The sequence below is a fragment of the Ammodytes marinus genome (assembly GCF_949987685.1).
Source record: "Ammodytes marinus genome assembly, chromosome: 8".
Taxonomy (NCBI): domain Eukaryota; kingdom Metazoa; phylum Chordata; class Actinopteri; order Uranoscopiformes; family Ammodytidae; genus Ammodytes; species Ammodytes marinus.
In genome coordinates this window covers 4,620,400-4,642,899 of record NC_137212.1, presented here as the reverse complement: position 1 = coordinate 4,642,899, position 22,500 = coordinate 4,620,400, and the positions used below count along the sequence as shown (strand labels likewise).

General features: G+C 41.2%; 1 protein-coding gene across 1 annotated transcript in view; it reads left to right on the top strand.

Annotated features, from left to right (window-relative positions):
* sgip1a (SH3GL interacting endocytic adaptor 1a) overlaps positions 1-22,500 on the top strand; it is a gene marked incomplete at its 5' end in the record, with an annotated part of 73,747 nt that overhangs the window by 41,012 nt on the left and 10,235 nt on the right. Inside the window, 12 exons of the mRNA XM_080032178.1 lie at positions 2,101-2,146; positions 3,753-3,774; positions 3,807-3,811; positions 3,894-3,999; positions 8,174-8,256; positions 9,023-9,100; positions 11,471-11,545; positions 12,183-13,076; positions 15,326-15,447; positions 15,682-15,829; positions 17,978-18,037; positions 20,827-20,886. Of these exons, the coding sequence (XP_079888304.1) occupies positions 2,101-2,146; positions 3,753-3,774; positions 3,807-3,811; positions 3,894-3,999; positions 8,174-8,256; positions 9,023-9,100; positions 11,471-11,545; positions 12,183-13,076; positions 15,326-15,447; positions 15,682-15,829; positions 17,978-18,037; positions 20,827-20,886 (1,699 nt within the window). The remainder of the gene's footprint in view (positions 1-2,100; positions 2,147-3,752; positions 3,775-3,806; positions 3,812-3,893; positions 4,000-8,173; positions 8,257-9,022; positions 9,101-11,470; positions 11,546-12,182; positions 13,077-15,325; positions 15,448-15,681; positions 15,830-17,977; positions 18,038-20,826; positions 20,887-22,500) is intronic.

Sequence of the window (22,500 nt, the reverse complement as noted above, 5' to 3'; positions counted from 1 at the left end):
GATGTTGACAACAGGCTGACTCCACCTTTTAATGATTGCATTTGATGTATATGACTGTCTAAACTGTACACACATCCTATGCTTTGCTGTTGTTTATATACAGTACGTATCCTTCCAGTCTTCTAACTCTTCCACCCTTCTCTTCCTCTTTTTCTTTGTGTTCTATTCTGTCGTTCTCTTGCTGCCCGACGCTAACCTCTGTAGAGGAGTCCGGTAAGGCTTTGCTTCTGCATGCTGTTTGTGTGTTTAGAGATATATTTTTCTTTACTTTTAACACTTTCATAGCTATTCATCTTAACTGTCATAGTCTGCTCCCTCTTGCTGAAAATAGGCTACTTATAAATTAGGCAACATGTCAAGCCACTGACTTTTAAGATGTTACTATTGGCCCTGCACATAGCCAATAGTATGTGATTTTTCTTTTGGTGTGAGTATGTGTTATAAGTAAGATTTCTCTATGTGCTTGTGTGTGACTGCTTGACATTTTTTTTTTTACATCATATGTTGATTTGTTTGCCTAGTAACCTGGCGTTCAAGAGCTCTGTCTTTGTCAAAGTTGTTTTTCCGCTGACTAAGACGTCTTAAATCTGAATTTGATTGCTTCTGTAGTCATGGTCTTCAAGTTCTAAGTCCCTAAAACAAAACTACAGCTAGTACAGGAGGCAAGGGAACGTTCAAATTCAAGTTGATTATTTATACCTGTGGCTAAATTTTGTTTTATGCAGTTCAAGAAAAGTACACACAGATTAGTACAGACAGTATGAACATGTCAGGGATTGAGTTAAAATATAAGACAAAAAATAACTGTGATCTTTAATTTCTTTGCCATGTTCATTGTAAGCCAGTGTGTGTAGTCAGATCTACACAGACAGTCCCCTCAGGCCTGGTCAGTTGTGATCTGCCTCTGTTACAACATTGTTTCATAACACTAGCACTAAAGAAAAAAAAGCAAAGATGCGACATTGAATTTCACAAATGAAGAGAAAAAGAATGTATAACTAAGATTTGTCCTTTTTAAAGTTCAGCATGTCACTCTTCATCTATCTGTTGGTTAAATATCACCGTTATATTCTGACAGAGGTTAAAAGGTCACAGTGTGCGCCTATGAACTATTCCTCTTGTATTTCCTGTTTACATAAAGCAGGAAGCAAGCTGATTGGTCAAGAGGAACAGTGCTGTTTTTTTTCCTTTACCAGTTGAACCAATGAAATTACTCCATTTCACCAGCATGTCCCGCCCCCTTTGTTGCATCACTTTAATCAGTCATGGCTCACTGCACAACTGGAACAGGCGAGAGAGCGAGGGATGGATAGAGAGGCAGAGAGAGAGAGAGAGATGGAGAGAGAGGCAGAGAGAGAGAGAGATGAAGAGAGAGATAGACCGAGAGAGAGATGGAGAGAGAGAGAGAGAGAGCTAGATAGACAGACCGAGAGAGAGAGATAGACTGAGATAGAGAAAGAGAGAGAGACCGAGAGAGAGATGTAAGCAGAAATGACAGAGAACAAGAGGGCAGATGGGAAGACCGCAACTGAAAATGAAAATAAATTCAAAAGTGTTAACAAAAATCATCAAAGGAAGGGATTTTGAGGTAAAAATGAGAAGAGGGGACAGTGATTCAACCAGCTCTGCAAAATATTTTGGACAATGTCCAGTCATAGAGGGTTCACAGAGGACATTTATGCCTCTTTTCAACTAAAGCAGTACAGTTCGGTTTGGTAAGGAACGGTAAATCTGGAGCTGGTGATTCTGTCGACCAATCAACAGACAGCAGCGTGTGTAGCTCCGCCCTCTTAGTACGGCAACAAATGGGTGATTTGAACAATTATAGTCCAGCACAGCACACAGTACGCTTATGCTTGGTACCCTTCCCACCTATTGACAGTGGAAACACAAATTATTTAGTCCTTCGACGTCTGCAAAACAAGCAATTTTTACTTTACAAAACCTAACACATACTGTATATAATACAATTCCTCCTTAAGAAGATGTCATCACCCTTATCCGCCCAGATCCAACCACACAGGCCCAAACGTCCTCCTCCCCCTCCTCCTAAAACACAGGATGAAAGTCTGCGTTACTGATTTGTCACTCTCTGACCAGGTATCTCTTCTCTCTTCCTTTTTGCCGGTCACAGAGACGGAGCCCGGTAAGTGCCCCTTCCCTTCCCTTCCCTTCTCCTCTCCCTGGGGTGCTGTGTTTATTTTTTTATTTTTTTTTAATCAACTTTTTATTTGGGATGGGTATATACATTGATAAACATACTTTACACAGAATGTTCATGTATGCCTTCCCTGCACCAACAATACATAGGCTTACATGCAGGCACAACACACAGGGTGGGGTGCTGTTTATATGTGTCACATGCTATTTGTCCTCTTTTTGCTTCTCACCCTTTCTTTCCTCTGTGACGGTTGGTTGAAGCAGAAAATATGTTGATGGGTTCAGTTTCAGAGGTGATGGTGGGTCAAATAAAAATGGTCGGCTCATTTGATTTCACATCTTAAAGCTATAGTGCGTGATTTTTCGTTTAAATTAATGTTGGGTACATTCAAGCCATCGCCAAACGAGTTAACACAAAGTTGATTTAAGCCTAGCAGCTCCACAAAACACTCTGTATTTCTCAGTATGGCAGCGTTTACAAACTGGTGTCGCCCTCAGTTTCAATACATATAAACACGTATTATTTTCCAGATTCTGGATATCACTCATGTGCTCGTTTACTGTGTCTCCATCTTGTGTGGCTCATGGTTGGTCTCTGTAGTGGGAGAACATTTGCACTTTTGACAGCTGGGCCCTTTGATGTCTCACTTCAGTCACTCCCCATCCACGTGTCTTCTCCTTTCAACTGCTTCTATCCTCCCCTCTCCCTCCCCCTTTCTCTCACTCTACGTCTCTACTCTCTATATCTCCATTTCTCTCACTCTCTCCATCTCTCTCTCCATCTCTCCCTCTCTCTCTCCATATCTCCCTCTCTCTCTCTCTCTCTCTCTCCATCTATCTCTCCCTCTCTCTACCGCTCTCTCTCTCCATATCTGCACTTTGCCTTTCTTGGCCTCTTTTAACCCTTTCACGTTGAATTCATGCATAACGCTGTCACACACACACACACGCACACACACACACGCACACACACACACACACACACACACACACACACACACACACACACACACACACACACACACACACAAAGATCACAGCTGCAGAGACCATATTATTGTGAAGTTGCCACTCGAACTACAAAGCAAATTTCCATTAAAATTTCCTGCACTCCAATTGTATCTGTCTCACACCTTCTCTAGTACCAGGGTTCACCTCTTAAAGGTGCAGTGTGTGTAAAGGGAATTGGCGTTTTTCAGAACAGGCTTGGTAGAAATTGACTATAACATTCATTAGTATGTTTTTATTACTGTATTGTTTTGAAATGTATTGTATTTTCTATTATTAACTTAACAAAGATAGATAATGCTGCCTCTTAAATCCACCTGTTCACAGTAAAGCAATTTGATTCTGGACATATAAATAAGAAAAGGATCATAAGACGTAAAGTTGTATTTGTTTAGAGTTACACACTGACATTTTTCAGTATATTGTTATGCAGGTTGCTTATTTTATTAGCATTATAGACAAATATCATTAGAAATAATTCAGCAATGTAGTTGTTAAGGACTTTATGTTGTTGCTAGTGACAGTTTAATGTTTTTTGGCTTTTACATTTTACTGTGATTTCTTTCTTTCCTTCCTCGTTGCAGGGTTTGCAAAGGAACACGTCCAGTGAGTATTCATCCTGTTCTATGCACCTTAAGGCCGGGTTCACTTTTAAAGACAGTTAATAGCAGACAGAGAATGTGCTGCCCGAGCAACATGGTGAACCAATGTTACTATGGTTCCAGATGAGGAGATTGTCAGACCGAGACGCATCGCTCCTACTCTACCACCTGTGGCCCCTGCACCACAGACAGCGGCCCCCACACCTGCTCCAGCACCGCGACCCCCCAGGTATGGACCTCCTAAAATAATCCCTACGTTCCAAATCCCATACTTTTTCTTTTTACTACACTACATACTAAAGTACAGAAGAGTTTTAGGGCCACGGGAGAGAGAAAAAAAATCAGAAAAGGAAGATTTTTTTTTCAATATGTCGAGAATAAAGACGAATACTGCAAAATGCTATTGGAGTTAGTGGGACATTTATGTATTTTCAGCATACTACAATTGACGTGCATGTATTAGGACATCCTAAATCTTTTTCTGGCATAATAAATAGTAGGGAAGTATGGGGATTGGAACGCAGGGAATGTTTTTGTTAAAAACATTTTATTTTTTTTAAATGTTGTTAAGACTCTTTGTAGTGGCAACCTGTTTGCCACTTTATGCAGGACGTGGTTTCTAGACTCGTGCTCAAAAAAAGTAAATCCAATGCCGATGTACAATGAAAAAGTAGTCGATTTATTCTCAAAAGATACTGAACAAAAATATACTGGCTACGGTCAGAAGGTGTAGCTCCCGTCCTGCTCCGAATAATACAATAACAATGCGGGAAGCCCACAAGTGATCAATTTACCACAGTTTTACCACACTTTCCAACGCTTTACGACAGTAACCACCTGTGGGAGAAAGACACAAAATAATAACATGCCAAGACCTAATCCACTAAATAGATATCAATGTACAACAAAAATAAGTTAAGAATAATTATTATTAATTAAAGCAAAATATATTATTAAACAAATAAGGCACAAAAGGCAAACAGCCTTATCTTCTCCATGGCTCTAACATTCCGGCCCCTAATTGTTATTGTGGGCCACAAAACAATTATCTTTTATATATTCTAAGAGCCATACAACAGAACCTTCAAGAAAGCAGCAGTGTCTTTAATTCAAAAGTCATTTTGGTGTTAGTCTTTTCCAGGACACCCTTGGCTGTGTTCAGCTCTTCCCACTTTGTCCATTCCCTCTCTAGTTCCTCCTTTGCTTGACCCTGTTGCTTGTGTAGGACCTGTAGAGTGTGTTCATGCTTCTGGAGGTCCTGGTCACGTGGTGCCAGCGCCTGCTCCAACGAGGTCCGGCCCGTCTGCAGCACCTGGATCTGAGACTCTAGACCCGTCTGATGGCTCCTGTTAGCAGACAGCTCCACCTGAGCTAAGTTAGGCTTCTCCTTTGATGCCTTCAGGTCTTGACACGGGGCAGAGACCTCAGACTGTTTGCCGTAGAGTTGTGTCCGCAGCTTCTCCGACTGACTCTCTTTTACCTTAAGGGCCTCCTGCGCCTTTGAGTGCTGCTGCTCCAATGCGGTCAGCTGCGCTTTCAGCTTCTTCTCTGCCTCTCTCATCTGCTCCAGCTGCTCTTTAGACTCTTCTAGGGCCTTGTTAGCCTTTCCTAGGCTCTCCTGCTTGGAGGCCAGCTCCTTCTTTTGAGCCTCCTTTTCCTGTTGGGCCTTCTGTAGGTCTACTACCAGACTCTGAGCGTTCCTGTCCAGCTCTGCGTGCTTAGTCTTTCCCTCCTGGAAGGCCTTATCCAGGTTGACCTTCAGAGCAGCTTTCTCCTGCTCACTGCGCTCCAGCTGCTGCTGAATGTCACTCAGAGCAGCTGCTTTTGTCTTTAATTCCTCTTGTAGTGTTCTAGCCCCTGCTTTCTCCGCTTCCAGCTTTGCCACTGATATCCTGTTTACTGTTACCTGTGGCCATTCAGCGTCGTCTTTGCTGCTATTTCCTCCTTTCAACAAAGGCCCATTGATTGTCCAGCCTAAAACAGTTTTTACGGCATAAGGGCCGCCACCCTCACTGTGAATAACCTTCCAAGGCTCAAGCGCTTTCGGTACGTTTGTTCCTATTAACAAACCAATAGCCTTGTCAATCCGCTTGAGCTGAACCTCCCTCAAATGAGGCCACTTGTGAACATCGATCTGTTGTGGAATGTTCTCCTTTTTTGCAGGAATCTCTGCTTGTGAGAAGACTTGTGGTAGCTTCAAAAAGTTGTTGTCATCCAGACCGCTGACCTCAAGCCCCATGACAATATGTGTACTAACTGTCTCCTCTTGTCCCATTGTGCGGAGCAAAATGTTGGCCTTTTTCCCTGTTACCTTTAGGTCCCTCATTAACTCCTCTGAGCAGAAAGTTCCAGTACTGCCTGGGTCTAAGAATGCATATGACTCAACTGTTTTGTTGCTCCTCAAACATCTGACTTTCACTGGAACGATTGACAGTGAACAGGCTGATTCCCCGGCCCCAGTGCAACCACACGTTTCACTGACTGTTGTGGAGGAGGAATTGGCGACTGATGACTCTGCTTTCCTGCTTTCGCCAGCAGAGGGAGCTGCTGACTCACCTTTGTTGAAGTGCAGGATGGTGGGGTGTTTCTGAGAACATGTTTGACAGGTGAGTCTTTGTTGACAGCCTTTGCTAAAGTGACCCTGTGAAAGGCATCCGAAACACACACCTTTGGATTTAAGGAAATCCATCTTTTCCTTGTGAGGCTTCTGTTTGATGAGCTTGCAAAAACCCAGGTTATGTCCAGCTTTGTGACAAAAAAGACATTGTTCTCCTGTTTTGTAAGCAGTATTTTCCATATCCTTATTTCCTTGCTCTGTGTGGCTTGGAACAGGGGTTACATCCGTTGCAAAAGTGTATTTCCTTTCCTTGAATCTTGGAGGACTTTTTTCTCCTGCTTTTAGCTGGTTTCCGTGGCTTGATAACATGGGCCCTTGTAGATTGCCAAATAAAGGGTGAGAAGTGATTCTTGCCTGCTTGTCCACAAAGCTAACTAAGTCACTGAACCTGGCTCTCAAACTTGTTCTTTCCTGCATGTCAAAAGCAACTCCCCTCCACCTTTCTCTTAACCTGAAGGGAAGCTTGGAAATGACAATCCTCATATTAGTAGGGCTATCCATTTCTTCAATGTACTCCATGCTGTCAACTGTATTGCAGCAACCGGTGAGGAACACGGCAAACTCGGTGAGGGCTTCTCCATCATCTGACCTAATTGAAGGCCATTTCAGTGCTTTTTCAATGTAGGCAGAGGCTATGGTATACTCATTACCAAAGTGTTTGTTCAAAAGCTTCTTTGCTTCTACATAGCCTCTGTCAGGATGCATATGTGAACAGCTGCGCGCTAGAATCTTTGGTCTGCCACGGGTGAACTGCTGAAGGAAATGCAGCCTATCCCTGTTGCTGTCAGTCCTATCCTCGATCCCATGCTCAAACGCTTTCATGAAAAAACCAAACTCCAAGGGATCTCCATCGAAAACTGGGATCTCCATCCGTGGGAGAGTGGACACTTTTTGTTGCTTCACCAAAAGCTCTGTAATCTTATTTTGTTGCTGCATGACGCTCAGCAAATCTTGAATATTGCTTGACCTGCTCTGTTAAATACAAGTGATGCTTACGTTCCATATGTTTGGCCGTCCAAAAGTCCGTGGGGAGTCCATTACGTTGCCAATCCCGTAATGTATCCCAGCCTTGCGCACCAAATCCTCCTCGTGCGTCGCGGTTAATCCTTTTTCTTGCGGAGCAATCTTCTGACTTTTGTAGTGGCAACCTGTTTGCCACTTTATGCAGGACGTGGTTTCTAGACTCGTGCTCAAAAAAAGTAAATCCAATGCCGATGTACAATGAAAAAGTAGTCGATTTATTCTCAAAAGATACTGAACAAAAATATACTGGCTACGGTCAGAAGGTGTAGCTCCCGTCCTGCTCCGAATAATACAATAACAATGCGGGAAGCCCACAAGTGATCAATTTACCACAGTTTTACCACACTTTCCAACGCTTTACGACAGTAACCACCTGTGGGAGAAAGACACAAAATAATAACATGCCAAGACCTAATCCACTAAATAGATATCAATGTACAACAAAAATAAGTTAAGAATAATTATTATTAATTAAAGCAAAATATATTATTAAACAAATAAGGCACAAAAGGCAAACAGCCTTATCTTCTCCATGGCTCTAACACTCTTTGTTAATTCTAATAGAGAAAAATAACGTGCAAACAGAGTAGAAATCGACCATTAAAATATGTTTTTTTGGATCATAATTTGTTTCTGAGTGGGTTATCATGTATTTTACCTGTGGCATCATCAAATGACAGAAGTTATGGACAGCTTAGATTTTTCCTGAAATGGCCTCATGTTAATTATTCTGATGTATTGCTGTTGGTCTTTTTTGTTGCAGTCCACCAACACCGGTCTCTGAAGACACCACGGCCTTATTTGGGCCTCCTCTGGACACTTCCTTTGGAGAACCAAAAACTGAAGGTAACACTCTCACCTGTATCTCTCTGACTCTCTGTGTATATTCATGTGTCTGTATTTGTTCTTAGAATATATTTTTGTTCTTTTTTTTTGTCATATAGGGTTTCCGAACACACATTTACTTTCTCTCTACAGCAGCCTGTCATAGCATATTTTCCCCTCTCTCCCTCTCTCTCTCTCACCCTCTCTCTCTCTCTCTCTCTCTCTCTCCCTCCCTCTCTCTCCCTCTCCCTCCCTTCATCTCTCCCTCTCCCCCCCTCTCTCTCTCTCTCCCTCTCTCTCTCTCTCTCTCTCTCTCTAACACAGTCGTTTTTCCCTCAGGCTCACACTGAGGTCAAAGTCTAAATTGGCTCTGTGAGGTCACGATCCCACGCACAGTGCAACCTGTTCATATGAATGTGCACTATATTCTGTCTCTGATACATGCATCTACTGTACTGTTGTGTTGTCCTATATATGTTACGTGTGAACTTGTGTTCATAGGGATTGGCCGAAAACAGAAAAAAAGTCAATATTATCTAATGTAATTTTTTTTCTCTCAAGGTGTCCCTAAAAATCTGGCGTAGTATTGTTCCCCTTTTATACTTTTTTCTCTTTTTAAAGCCCTAACGAAATCAGAAATCATGAAGTGTATTTTTTTTCTCACAATATATTCATAGCAATTTTTCTTTAACAAACAAACACTTGCACGATCACAACAGTGGAGTGTATTTTTGTCCTAATACCCCTGACTCAGCTGTTCTGTCCCCTTCCTGAATATTCCGTTTAGTGGATTTTGATTCCGTGTCCGATGCGTGGTCCACTCCTCTGTCAGATTCAGCTTTTACCAGATCCTTCCCAACAGGAAGTAAGTTCTAGAATTATCTACATTCCATTCCGCAACCATCTCTGTCTTCACCCTGGAATGACTGAAAAAAAGTGCACGGACCAATCAAATCACCTCACCTCTTCGTACCGTGGACCTATTAATAAAAGCCTCCTACCGTGTGTGTGTGTGTGTGTGTGTGTGTCTGTGTGTGTGTGTGTGTGTGTGTGTGTGTGTGGGGTTGTGCGTGGGGTTGTGCGTGCAGTCTTTTTATTTTCATTGTACAAACCCAATTATCATCATCATCCGACTAACATCCACAACCTGCAAAACTGACCCCAACTGTGTGGCAATCTCTCATTCACGCTTCTATTCCCTGAACAGTCCAATTCATTTCATCCACCATTTCACAACCAAATGATTCAGAGTTGATTTGTAGTGTATTGTTGATTATATAACTTCCATGCCTGCCTCACAAACTGCACCAAACACTGTTTTTCCTTTGCATGGGAATGTCGATAGTTAGCCTGCTATCGATGTTTGAATGTGTGTGTGTGTGTGTGAATTGGCAACGTGTAAAAAGGGAACAGGTCTTCCTTGAAAAAGAGTCTCCGGTCTCAATTGGTTTTACCTGTATAAATAAAGGTTAAAAAACATTTAAAATAATATTAATCTGGCATGGTGGTGAGTGAATGTACAATGCTGCATGGATCATCATTTTTGGGATGATCTCTTTTCCTTAAGATGTTGCGGTTGTCTTTGGGAGATTGAAGTAACACCTGTGATCATGTCATAATTCATAATTCCTGTGTCACGATGCCTTTGAATTAGCTATTAAAGGTAGCAGGAATGCAAATATTTAGCGAAAAAAATATTTCATAAATAGGGGAAGGTGGGGTGATTTGTGCATTTTGGAAGTTGCAAAACCCCTTGTTTCTAGAAAACCGTGGAAGAAATTGGAAATGTGACCACATATTTAAGAAGAGCCATCCATTTGACTCATCCTGTAAAGAAGGGAGACACAAGGAATAAGATATAAGCACATTTAAGCTCAAAAAACTGTGTTTTGCCTTTCAAAGTAAAATTTCCATGATCAAGGTTTTTTGATTATTGTGTCTGAACAATTATAGACACGTTTGAAAACATTTGACACATGTTTTAGTGCTTTGGTATGCTACACTTTGAGTCTATATAGTTAGCACAATGTCAACCCTAAATTGCTGCATCATGCCTATTATCCAAAATTCTGGGGATGGGGTGATTTGTGCGCAAGGGCCTGGGTGAGTTAGAAGTAAGTAAGTAAGTAAAATGTATTTATAAAAGCACATTTATGACAGTTTGCACTGTCCAAAGTGCTGTACATAGTGCATTCAGTAGGTAAACAATGAAGGTAAAATAACAATAACCAAAATAAAAGACGTAAAGCCCATACATCCACATAAACACAGATAGTAGTGCAGAGGTAAGTAAGTAGTGCAGAGGCTAATGGGGAGGAAACACCAGGGTGTACATATGGGTTTTGAGCCTTGATTTAAAGGCAGAAATGTAGGGGGAATCACATTTGTCAGGTGGCAGTTGGTTCCACAAGCACGGAGCAACTAGTGCAAAGTACATTTCTGAGAGTTGTGCCAGTGGCATGGCTGTATACGCTGGTCACCAAAAGAAAGTGATAGTCTACAGTAGCTCAGGAGAGAGTGACATCTCAATTCCACTTAACGACACCACTGATGAGAGTTCAGATGGCCAGAAAGATGATGATGGTGACTTTGTCATTGTGACACAATGACAAAGTCAAAGACAAGACAACTTTTTTTCCGAAAGCTATATTTCTTAAACAGTTTATTCCAGATCCAAAGTTTTTATTGCCAGGGATGCACAACATCCTGAAATATATGTACATATTTGAGTTGGAGACATAACTGTCAAGGCCTCACTTTAAAATCACTTTGAGTAAAAAGTTGCACAAATCACCCCACCTTCCCCTACTTAAAAAAATACAAAAAATTGTGGGAGCTACTTTAAACCTGCAGTGTGTAGAATTTTGGGTTTTATTTCCTAGCAGATTTTGTAGAAAGTAATTATAATATCCATGAATTATTAATTTTTCCCTTAGAAAGAGTCTCATATATGTCCATATTTCTGCAGATTTTGGTATGATATATTACACACTGCACCTTTTTAAGTCGTCAAGTTATGGATCGAACCATTCACAACTTCTGTTACAAGAATGTACGTGTTATTACAGGCTAACCAATGAAAGGCTTTGTACACAGTGTATGCAGCCCAGCATGTATACAAACATTGCCTCATCAACTATAATTGATGTTGATTATAGGCAGTCATCTCCAGGAGCTATAAACTGTTATTATAAGACTATTTATTGTTGCTTGTTGTTTATTTTTTTTCCCCCAGCTCCACCTCCACTTCCACCCAAGATTGTCCCGAGCTCCCCCCCGCCGACTGGCCCCCCCTCTGCAGACGACGCTGGTGAGAAGTCTGTTTGTGTCTGTTTCTCTCCCCTAGATCTCGTCATTACCTTGGGAAAAACAAACTTACAGTTGATATCAGCAGCTTCTCTATCACCAACATTCTGTCTCTAGTTTTCTCTAGCCGGCCGCGCCTGTCTGTCATGTTTCATCTCTTAGTGTGTAGCTGTGTTAGTCCGTGTTACTGGTGTTGATGCACACACAGAGTTTAAAACAAATGTAATAGATAAAAGGCGTTTGTTTAGTTTTTGCGAATCAGCCGTAGCCCCGGTAAAAATGACCTGGCGAAGCTGACACACACACACACACACACACACACACACACACACCTATAAGTGCCAGACAGACATACACACTCGTTTGGTCCAGAATCAGAATCCTTGTACAGTGTACAACAACATTTAAGCAGCATCCAAGTATACACACAAACACAAAATATAAAGATACTTAGAAAATAGTGCAAGGTACTAGTGCAATGTACATTCAAAAAAGTCACTGGGGGATCTTAAGATCTAACGTTAAAGATCAAAGTAAGCGCTCTACAGAACCGACACTTGTCCTTTCTTGAAACGTGCGTTGCAGCCTAGCGCCTAAAGTACACAGCCTTCGATTGATCTGTTGTTTTCTGTGTATTTCAGAAGCGTCAACAGAAGCGCCCCCCTTCAACAGAAAGCCCTCGATAGACGACCTGGACAACATCTTTGGTCCGGAGCAGCTTGCGGCCCCGGCTGGCTTCAGTGAGGACACCACAGCGGGCGACTGCTCCTGGGTCTGTTTCACTGAAGACTCATCATCATCATCCTCCCAACAGCAGCTACCAGCACCAGAGGACCCCGCCCCTCCGCTCCTGGTCTGCCTGCCACCGCTACCCGAATCCCCCCCGCCACCTCTACCGTCATCGCCCCCTCCTCTGGAAGAACCCGCTCCACCAGCACCATCCCTACCCCCTCTCCCTCTCTCCCCTCCCCCAGCAGAAGAGCCCGTTTCCCCCATACCAACCAGCCCGACCTCCTCAGAAGAGCCAGAGGAACCGGAGGAACCCACAACACCCGAGAACCAAAATTCCCCCACACATGCACCCTCTCTACCGTCTCCACCCCCAAAAGAGCTCTCATCTCCCCCCATTCCGACGTCACCTCCCCCTGTCTTGGACTCACCTACCAGCCCCCCACCACAAGTCCCCCCTCCTCCTAAACCCAGAACCCCCCCAGCAGCAGTCACTTCCCCTGCAGAGGAACAACCAGCCTTCCCCCCTGTCCCACCACAGCCCTTAGCCCTCTCCCAAGAGGAACAGGGCAAGAGCACAGACACAGAAGCACCCCGACAACCCAAAGAAGACTTAGGTGAAACTCTTGTCACCTCGCCCGTTGCTACACCAGTTGTTGCTACGCCTGTTGTTGCTACGCCCGTTGTTGCTACGCCTGTTACTAAGCAGCCCAGCCGGACCAGCCCTCCCCCTCCTCCTCCCCCCACGTACCGGGCTGTGGTGACGTCATCGGGTTCCACCGCTGGAACTGGGGGAACCAACAGTGGTGAGTTAGACAGACAGCAATGATCCTGAGTTGAATATGTTTTATATAGAGCTTAAAGGTGCAGTGTGTAACATGACATCATCAAGAAAGTTCTAGAATGCAACGCTCCCTGGGTAACCCCACCTCTTTAGAATAATAACAGAAGCTACAGTGGCCTTCAAGGACAAGAACAATTCAAAATTTTAAACAATGCAAAATGTAATATTAATATTTGTAATTCTCCGCTCGGGAGCATAATTCAGATTATTGGCAGAGGTGATTTTACACCAATGAGGACATATTTATGAATGAGGATAGTACACAGCAATACCTATTTGTATTACAACTGTAGCCTGTTTGTTTTAGTTTCTCGCCTAATACTTCATTTTTTACAAGATTACCTTGAACTAATCACTATGAAATTACCTCTGCCAAATACCGAACAGCACTTGAACCCATCACAATATTGTAGCTCAATACAACCTACGTTCCATACAAAGGAAGCAAACAAATTCACTCAATGTCATTTACTTTTTAATTATTTTTTAAGCTGCATTCTTATATATACAGCTCTGGAAAAAATGAAGAGACCAATCTGGATTTTTTTTGTATCTACATCTCTACATTACTTTTTGAAAATGCTCTTAAAGACAAAACATGTATTGGAATTTGGTATAAATGTTGTCAGTAGTTTATATTATAAAACCAAAATGTCCATTGTACTCAAACATATGCCTCTATATAGTCTAACAAGAGAAACTGAACATTTGAAGTGGTCTCTTTATTTTTTCCGGAGCTGTAAGATGATGTACACAATGAAGCAGCAGTTGCCTCTCAGTATGAGCACTTGATCTAAATGGCTTGGCCCTTTGTTTGACAGGTTCCTTATTTGAAACATTAGGCCTCCATCATGAACAACAACACGCCTTGTTCTGAAGGACAGTGATTGATTGGAACACTTCAAAAAAGTCAATGAGACAATTCCTGACATCTTGTACCTTTCACAAGTGTTATGTCTTCTTTACTGATGTTGAAGAGGTGATTGTATTACCAGCAATGTTGCATCATCTCCAAAATTTTCTTTCAGCTAGTTGCACCATCTTTGTTTTAAGACAAGTTACTCAAAGCGTGATCCTGCATTTTAAGTTGTGGAAACGAGGTCATGTTTTCACCCAAACAACAAAGTGGATCTACTGCATCATTATGTTACGTTAGCAGTAGCTGTTGTTCTGACTGACTTTGTTACAACATTTTCATGTTTATTGCACTTGTATTGCTTCAGTAGGAGTAGCCAACTAATCATGTCGGTATTAAAAGGATTAAGATATCAATTGTTATTTACGAGTAGCCGTCAATTTTTGCGACATTTTCTAGTACACTTGAATGAGCCAAGGACCTCAAAAAACAGAATAAATAACAATGTTAAAAATAGTCTCAATACGTTTGGATATATTGATGAAATCCAAACGTTAACAAAATAAAGAGTGTGACTAATAGCTGAGTGAAGAAAAGCTGAGTGTACCAAGCCAGGGCTGTGTCAAAATACTTTAATGTGGGTGCAGATTAAAGGAAATCCCAACTCTCAGTGTTAACACCCAAGGCAGATTACACAGCAGATTGTCTGCTCTTAATCCTATTTAGAGATAGGTAGAGGTGTGTGTGTGTGTGTGACGGGGGTGGAAGAAAACAATTCCAGGACCGAAGTAAAATAATTATCGGACATTTTTAATTTACATTTGCAAAAGTGAAATCTTCTTGATTTCTATGATTTAAAATGTACTTTGTGTACATTGTATGCATGACAATATTTTTCCAAAAACCGACAAAAAAATTGAGAATAATATGTTTACCAATGTGTCTAACAATGTCTATATCTGGAATCGCTCTGGTTCTTTCAACACTATAAAGCATCAAAACTGATTGGTAGATTTTAGAACCTCACAAAAAAAAATAGAGAATATTTGTATGAATCCGTCTAAAGGTGATTCTGTCTGCATCAATCAATCAATCAATCAATCAATCAATCAATCAATCAATCAATCAATCAATCAATCAATCAATCAATCAACTTTATTTTGTCATTGCACATGTTTCAGAGCAACGAAATTCTGTTTACAGTTTCACCCCGCCAAGAAACAAATAAAGACAGTGAACAAACGGGAGACAGGAGGGGTGAACTGAAATTTCCACTTGTTCAACATTATAAAACATCTAAAAAAAATTGTTAGATTTTCATACAGTAACCCCTGTCTATTTGTGTTGTGCTGCAGGTGCCTCCTCTCCCGTGCGACCTGCCACTCCCTCGTCGGTCAACCCCACCCCTCCGCCGCCCCCACCTCGACCCCCCTCAAGACCCAAGCTCCCTCCAGGGAAACCCCCCATAGGAGACGCAGTAAGTATGGCAGTTACTGGCTTAGTTATAATTAGTTAGATATTGCCACAGGTGCGTATTCATTTAAACTTTTCTGGAAAAAATTGTAATAGAACATTTTTTAAATAATGTAAACAAGGTTTTTTTAATCAATCTTTTGCCTATCTTTTAAAATAATTTAAAATAAAAATAATAATAAAAATGTGTATTTAATTATTATTATTTTTAAATCTTTTTTTAAATCTCCCTCTCCAGACTCGTGCGTTCAGCCCCCCTGTGCACTGTGCCAGCCCCCCTCCCACCGCGCCCCTGGCCCGGGCCGAGAGCACGTCCTCCATCAGCTCCTCTAACTCCACAGCCACCACCCCCACTGTGGGCAAGGAGCTCTCTCTCTCCGTCACAGGTGTGTGTGCCAGCAGTCAAACCTGAATTTAAACTTTGTTCTTCTTTTAATATTAAACATTTCTCTATTGATTTTCTACACTGGCCCTGTCCTCTCCTTCCTCCTTGTTGCTCTTTCATTTTTCACATGTACAGCCCCGGAAAAAATTAAGAGACCATTCTGGATTTTTCTTAAATCTTTTATCTCTACAATATCTTTTAGTGTGAATTTGGTAGAAATGTTGTCAGTAGTTTATATTATAAAACTAAAATGTTCATTCTACTCAAACATATGCCTATAAATGGTAAAACGAGAGACACTGAACATTTGGAGTGGTCTCTTAATTATTTCCAGAGCTGTATTAGTTCTTGTTATTTTTCTGGACTTTGTAATGGTTTTTCTGGCAATGAACGTCCACTAAATGATCGATATTAATGAAAACGGCTACAAAACCTGTAGTGATATATTATTACTATGCATGGAAGCTGTTAGTATCTGGAAATTTGAACGAATATATAATACTGAACACAACTATTATTTGTATTACTAAACTATATCTAGATTTCTGTCCATGTTAAAGTAGGGCTGTCAATGTTAACGTGTTAAGGCACATTCCTTTAAACTGTACTCATTCTTTTAACAGGCGATTAACACTCACAAGTTCTGTGATTATGACCCTCGCTCCGCCCTGTAGTTTGGGAAATAATTATGTTTCTCTCAACAAGACCAACGTTTTTGCATTTACTGTGGAGTTTGTATAACGCATATTTGTCGACTCCCATGTTGTTAAGAGTATTACAACTATATATTATTATTTTCCCTTTAAGGAACATTTAGAAGAGATACATTTGAGATTAATCGCGAGTTAACTATGAACATTCATGTGATTAATCGCAATTAAGTATTGTAATCGTTTGACAGCCCTAATTTAAATTAATAGTTCATAAAAGATAATTTTTTTATTGCGATTAATTATGAAACTGAATATCAACAGTGCGTCTGGTTGAGGTTGAAACACACACACAGGCACATTCATATTTATACACACACACACACACACACACACACACACACACACACACATTCATATTGACAATCACACACGCACACACTCAAACTCACACACAGCCACATTCATATTTATACACACACACACACACACACACACACACACACACACATTCATATTGATAATCACACACGCGCGCACACACACACACACACACACTCAAACTCACACACGGACACATTCATATTTAAACTCACACACACACACGCGCGCACACACACACACACACACACACACACACACACACACACACACACACACACACACACACAGAGTGGGAGGTATGAATGTGAAGCAGCAGGGTGTTCATTTTAATTTTCAAGCACAAACCATCCTTTTAATGAATTAATGGCACAACAACAGTTTACACTCTGGTTCAGTGTTGAAGGGTTTCACAGTGGATAATAGCACAATTCAGTTAACTGTAACATGGATGAGTCATAATACGTTCAAAAAAATACACAGTCAAGAGGCAACACAGCAGCAGTTACATAAACACAGAAAATAGTCCCTGGATGGAGGTTGTTTTTTTTAACACATCGATGTATGAGTGTGTGTGTATGAATGAGTGAATGTGGTAAGAATCGTAAAGCGCTTTGGGGCTGAGAAAATCGGCTAAAAAGCGCTATATAAGTCAAGACCATTTACCGTTTGAAGGGAGAAACAATAAGTAAACGACTCCAAGAAATTCAGACTAGCATGAAAAAAATATGTAATTTATGAATGAATAGAAGGTCTATATAATAGCCCTAATCGTAGGTAAAATTTTTATTCATTGTGGCTTTGTTGATAGGCTAAAAAGCTGATGGACTTGACAGTAACATCATGTTACTAACATGAGGATCAAAAATTGTATTTTAAACTGCTCCCATTCCATTTCCAGTGCTTTTTCTAAATGTTTGTACTTTTTCCAATTCATTGCATTTTAAATGTGGTTAATTTTTTTATTTTTCGAATTTTTTGCATGCATGACAAACAATATACTTTTTCTGATTCTCTTTCACTCTTGATTTGAAATTTATTTATTTTCTGTTTTGTTTTTTTCTGTTTGTTTTTTTGCCATTTGTTTGTCTCTTCACTCTGTCTCTTTGGCCTGTCAGAGGACGATGCTTATGTAGACACACTGCCCACGTTTGAGAGACACTTTGATTCCTTTGCAGGTATAGTAATGATCCCCTTTGGAGAGAGAGGAGAGGAGATGGGGGGGATTGGGATTTATTTTTTATTTTTGAGGACTAAGGTCTTGTTGCTTGGTCAATTTTTTTCTATCCATTTGATGGTCTTTTACCCAGAATGCACTTGGTCACAGAAGGGTAATAAAGGCCATCGCTGAGTGTTTTTGTGCTTTCTGGATTGTCAGTCAGAAAGTGTAGGTATTGGGACAGTGAGACATTCATGCAGAAAAAGTTTTTTTTTTTTTTTTTTTAGCTTTTCAATCTACAAAAAAAATCTCAAATTGTGAGATATATAAACAGACCATTTCTGTATCTGTGTCATTACACCAATACCTACTCATTTGACCTGTCTACCTCAGGGTTTACTCAGTCAGGGACACACCATACCTTCATCTGTTTAGGTCATTTTTTTTTCAAATGTGAATGTCATTTATTATTTAATATTTTGTCCATGCCAACTCATGCCATTCCGAAACATTTCCTAGACATTTAAATAGGTACAATAGCATCTCTCTCAGTCACTCATTCACACTCTCTCTTTCTCACTCATTTGGAAACAATGGCAGCTGTGGTGTGACAAAAAGAAGAAGCTGAATCTACTTATACACGATTATTTTATCAATGAAAAAGTTTGATTTTTTTTCTTCCCATCCGCCCATCTGCTGGGGAGACTTTTTCTCTCTGTTTTTATGACTGTGCACCAATAGCTGTGTTGCCATGTCACCATGGCAACTTCCTTTCTCTCCTCTTGGCAACACAGATTGTGTTAGTGTGTGTGTGTGTGTGTGTGTGTGTGTGTGTGTGTGTGTGTGTGTGTGTGTGTGTGTGTGTGTGTGTGTGTGTGTGTGTGTGTGTGTGTGTGTGTGTGTGTGTGTGTGTGTGTGTGTGTGTGTGTGTGTGTGTGTGTGTGTGTGTGTGTGTGTGTGTGTGTGTGTGTGTGTGTGTGTGCGCTAGGGCTGCAACTAACGATTATTTTGATAATCGATTAATCTGTCGATTATTTTCTCGATTAATCGATTATTAATCGATTAGTGTTTTGGTCTGTAAAATGTCAGAAAATGGTGAAAAATGTTGATCAATTTTCCAAAGCCCATGTTGACTTCCTCAAATGTATTGTTATGTCCAAAACACACAGATATTTCAGTTTACTGTCATAATAGGATTAAAGAAACCAGAAATATTCACATTTGAGAAGCTGAAATCAGAGAATTTGGAAATGTTTTATTAAAAAATTACTCAAAACGATTAATCGATTATCAAAATAGTTGGCGATTATTTTAATAATCGATTAATAATCGATTCGTCGATTAATCGTTGCAGCTCTAGTGTGCGCACACACAAGAGAGCGTGTGTATGTTCAAGTTCAAGTCAGCGTGTCTGAAGAGCTCCTCATCTGTGGGCCCCCTGAGATCCATATTGTCCGTCTTTTTTTTTCACGCACACTCTCAAACACTCACTCACACACACAAACTCTGGCTTGAGAATTAGGCCGAATTAGACAGGCAGCAGCTGTTTGGTATTCATGCCATCTCTCTGGAGTATCTCGAGGCAGCTTCAAGTTCAGCCGTTATCCACCGGTGGCCTCAAACCCCTCGCTCTGCTCCCACACTTCACCCCTGGCTGGCACCCACCTTTCTCACCTGTCACTCACACACTCTTCACACACAGAAAAATATGCACACAGCAAACTGAGCACCTGCCCCTTTGTTCTATTCATGAAGCACTTTGCTTCTCTTGTCGGTTCTCACTGATTCTCCATTCTCTCAATACCATAGTAAATAACAGGAAAACATCTCTCCATTTCTATGCTCTCTGGTCTTAGTCTCACTGCTGCCCCCTTCAGGATGTATCTACACAGTGACAGTCTTTGGTTCTGCATACTGTAGCTCTACTACAAACTTGACTATTCACAACCGAACGTGATGTCTGCAGCGCTGCTTGAAACGTCCCGCCCCCTGCTAGCTTCTGCAATGGCAGTGAAATGCCCTGAAAGGCCCCCAGGTGTATTTAAAGCTTTTGGTGCAAATCCACAGCCTCAACCTCCTCCTATCCTGTATTGAATATCTTCAATTCACATCATATCAGTTTTTATTTATATAGGCCACACACTTACACATCCACTCACTCACTTACTCACACATACAGCCACTCACTCACTCACTCTCTCTCTCTCTCTCTCACTCACTCACTCACTCACTCACTCACTCACTCACTCACTCACTCACTCACTCACTCACTCACTCACTCACTCACTCACTCACTCTCTCTCTCTCTCTCTCTCACTCACTCACTCACTCACTCACTCACTCAACACAAAATCACAATTAGCTATTTGCCACAGTGTGCTTCACAGTGCGTACACAATATGACACTCTTGCCCTTACACTCTAAGCTCCACATCTTAGCACATTAAGTCGCAGCACAGCCAACCATCCAGCAGACACACACATCTGGCCCTTACTCCACCCCCCCGACACCTGCATTTCTCTCATGCACGCACGCACGCAAGCAAGCACGCACCTCCAAAATGCATCCAAAAAAAACAAACAAAAAAATCCATCCTGTCTCACCCCCATATTGTCACATGTCTCCATCTCCCTCCATCTCCCTCCATCCCTCACCGTGTGACATACCTGAACCATGTGAGACTCACGCTACTCTCCTTCTCTCCTCCTCCTCACCCACTCCCTCCCTCCCTCCATCCCTCCTTCTCCTCATCCCTCTCTCCTAACCCTCCCTCGACCCCCCCCCACCTCTCCCCGCCCCCCACACAGAGAATGACCAGCCATCGCTTGTATGGTTTGACAGAGGGAAGTTTTATTTAACGTTTGAAGGTAAGTTTTGTCTTTGTTAGGCTAGCGTGCACTGCACAACACACTACTACTCTTTTCGAGGCTCATTTTGTGCAAGCTTCGCTGACTCCCCCTGCCTTGGGTTCCCATTGTCATAAAATATTCCTGGAACAGTTGTGGAATTCTGAAATTTCAAAAACTGTTTTTCTAGGCTTGGAAATGTTTTGGAATTCACGAAATGATTTTGGAAAAAGTTTTTGAGTTTACATACATTTTTCGTTAGTGGTTAAACCTAAACTAGTTAAACTAAAATCCCAATTCTAACTTTTCTATTGTTTAGAATCTAGCACTACAGTTATCAGTTTTAATAAAATATGGCTTGCAACAAAAAAAAAAACAATAGTACACCTGGTTCAAAAGAGACGCAGTAAGAGCCTCATTATTGAGCCATATGATTCTGAACCATGCCTATTGCCTACCTACTTTAAGTTTCTTAAATAAGGTGGTTATGGAAAAAATTAGGCCAAATGTCAAGGAAAAGTAAAAAATAAATAAATAAATAAAAATGTGGGAACCCTGCCTGCCCTACCCCTTCCTTCTTTCCTTCCCTTTCCCTTCCTTTCCTTTTCTTTCCTCTCCTCCGCTGCACTCCCTCCATCTCCCCCTAACCCGCTCCATCCTAACCCTTACTCTCCATGCTAACCGTTACGCTACATGCTATTTCCTGGCTGAGCATATGAACCTCTCGTAACGCAGTCACCATACGCACTGCTGTCCAAACCTTCCTCTACCTCTTCTCATCCTGACTTGGTTCACTCTCATCTCGTCCGCTCTTGACTTGCCTTTTCCATTTCCTTCCTCGAAGAATAATCGTACTTCTTCCAGGGTTTGTACAGTCTTGAAAAATATGTTTTTTTAAATACTTCAATTTTTACTGATACGGCAAAATCATAAGCATGATTTATTTTTCCATATAAACATTTTTATTTTTTCTTGAAAGTGCTCGAATTTAACTCTGAAAAAAGCTGTACGAACCCTGTTCCTTGTATGCTTTACCAATCTCTCCCTTGTTGTCAGTTGTGTCTTGGTCGTTTGGTTCTTAGAATGATCCTTGAAAATATTGTCCGAATTTCTTTCGTCTTGGTAGATTAATCAACTTCAACAGCATGTCTTGAACAAGCATGCAACACGCTATATGTCTGCCTCTGGTCTTTCCTTTCATATCTACCTATGTGTCAAAAAACTGTGTCAGTGTGTAACGTCCTATTGTTTAAAAAAAAATCAGGGAGATATTTGAAGTAAAAAGTGTTTTAATTCAAACTTTTCACAGTCAAAAGAGCAGAGAGAAACGGGTTTCCTCTAAGCACATAACCTGCTTTGTTGTTTTCATTCCACCTGTCCTTACTAACACTTAATATTTGTGTTTGTATCATTTCAAATAGTTTTTCATCACAGTAGTTTTACACACCGTCCGCTTGTTGACCCTCATTTCATCCACACACTATCGGTTAGAAAGAGAGTAGTGGAGTTTGGGAAATGGAAAATATAGATTGAATGTTGATCTATTGATTTTCGTGGGTTGTTTCCCTATAACAACCAGAAAGGGATACAGTATCATTTAGCCTGGTGAGACCAGCCTGATATCCAATGAGTTTC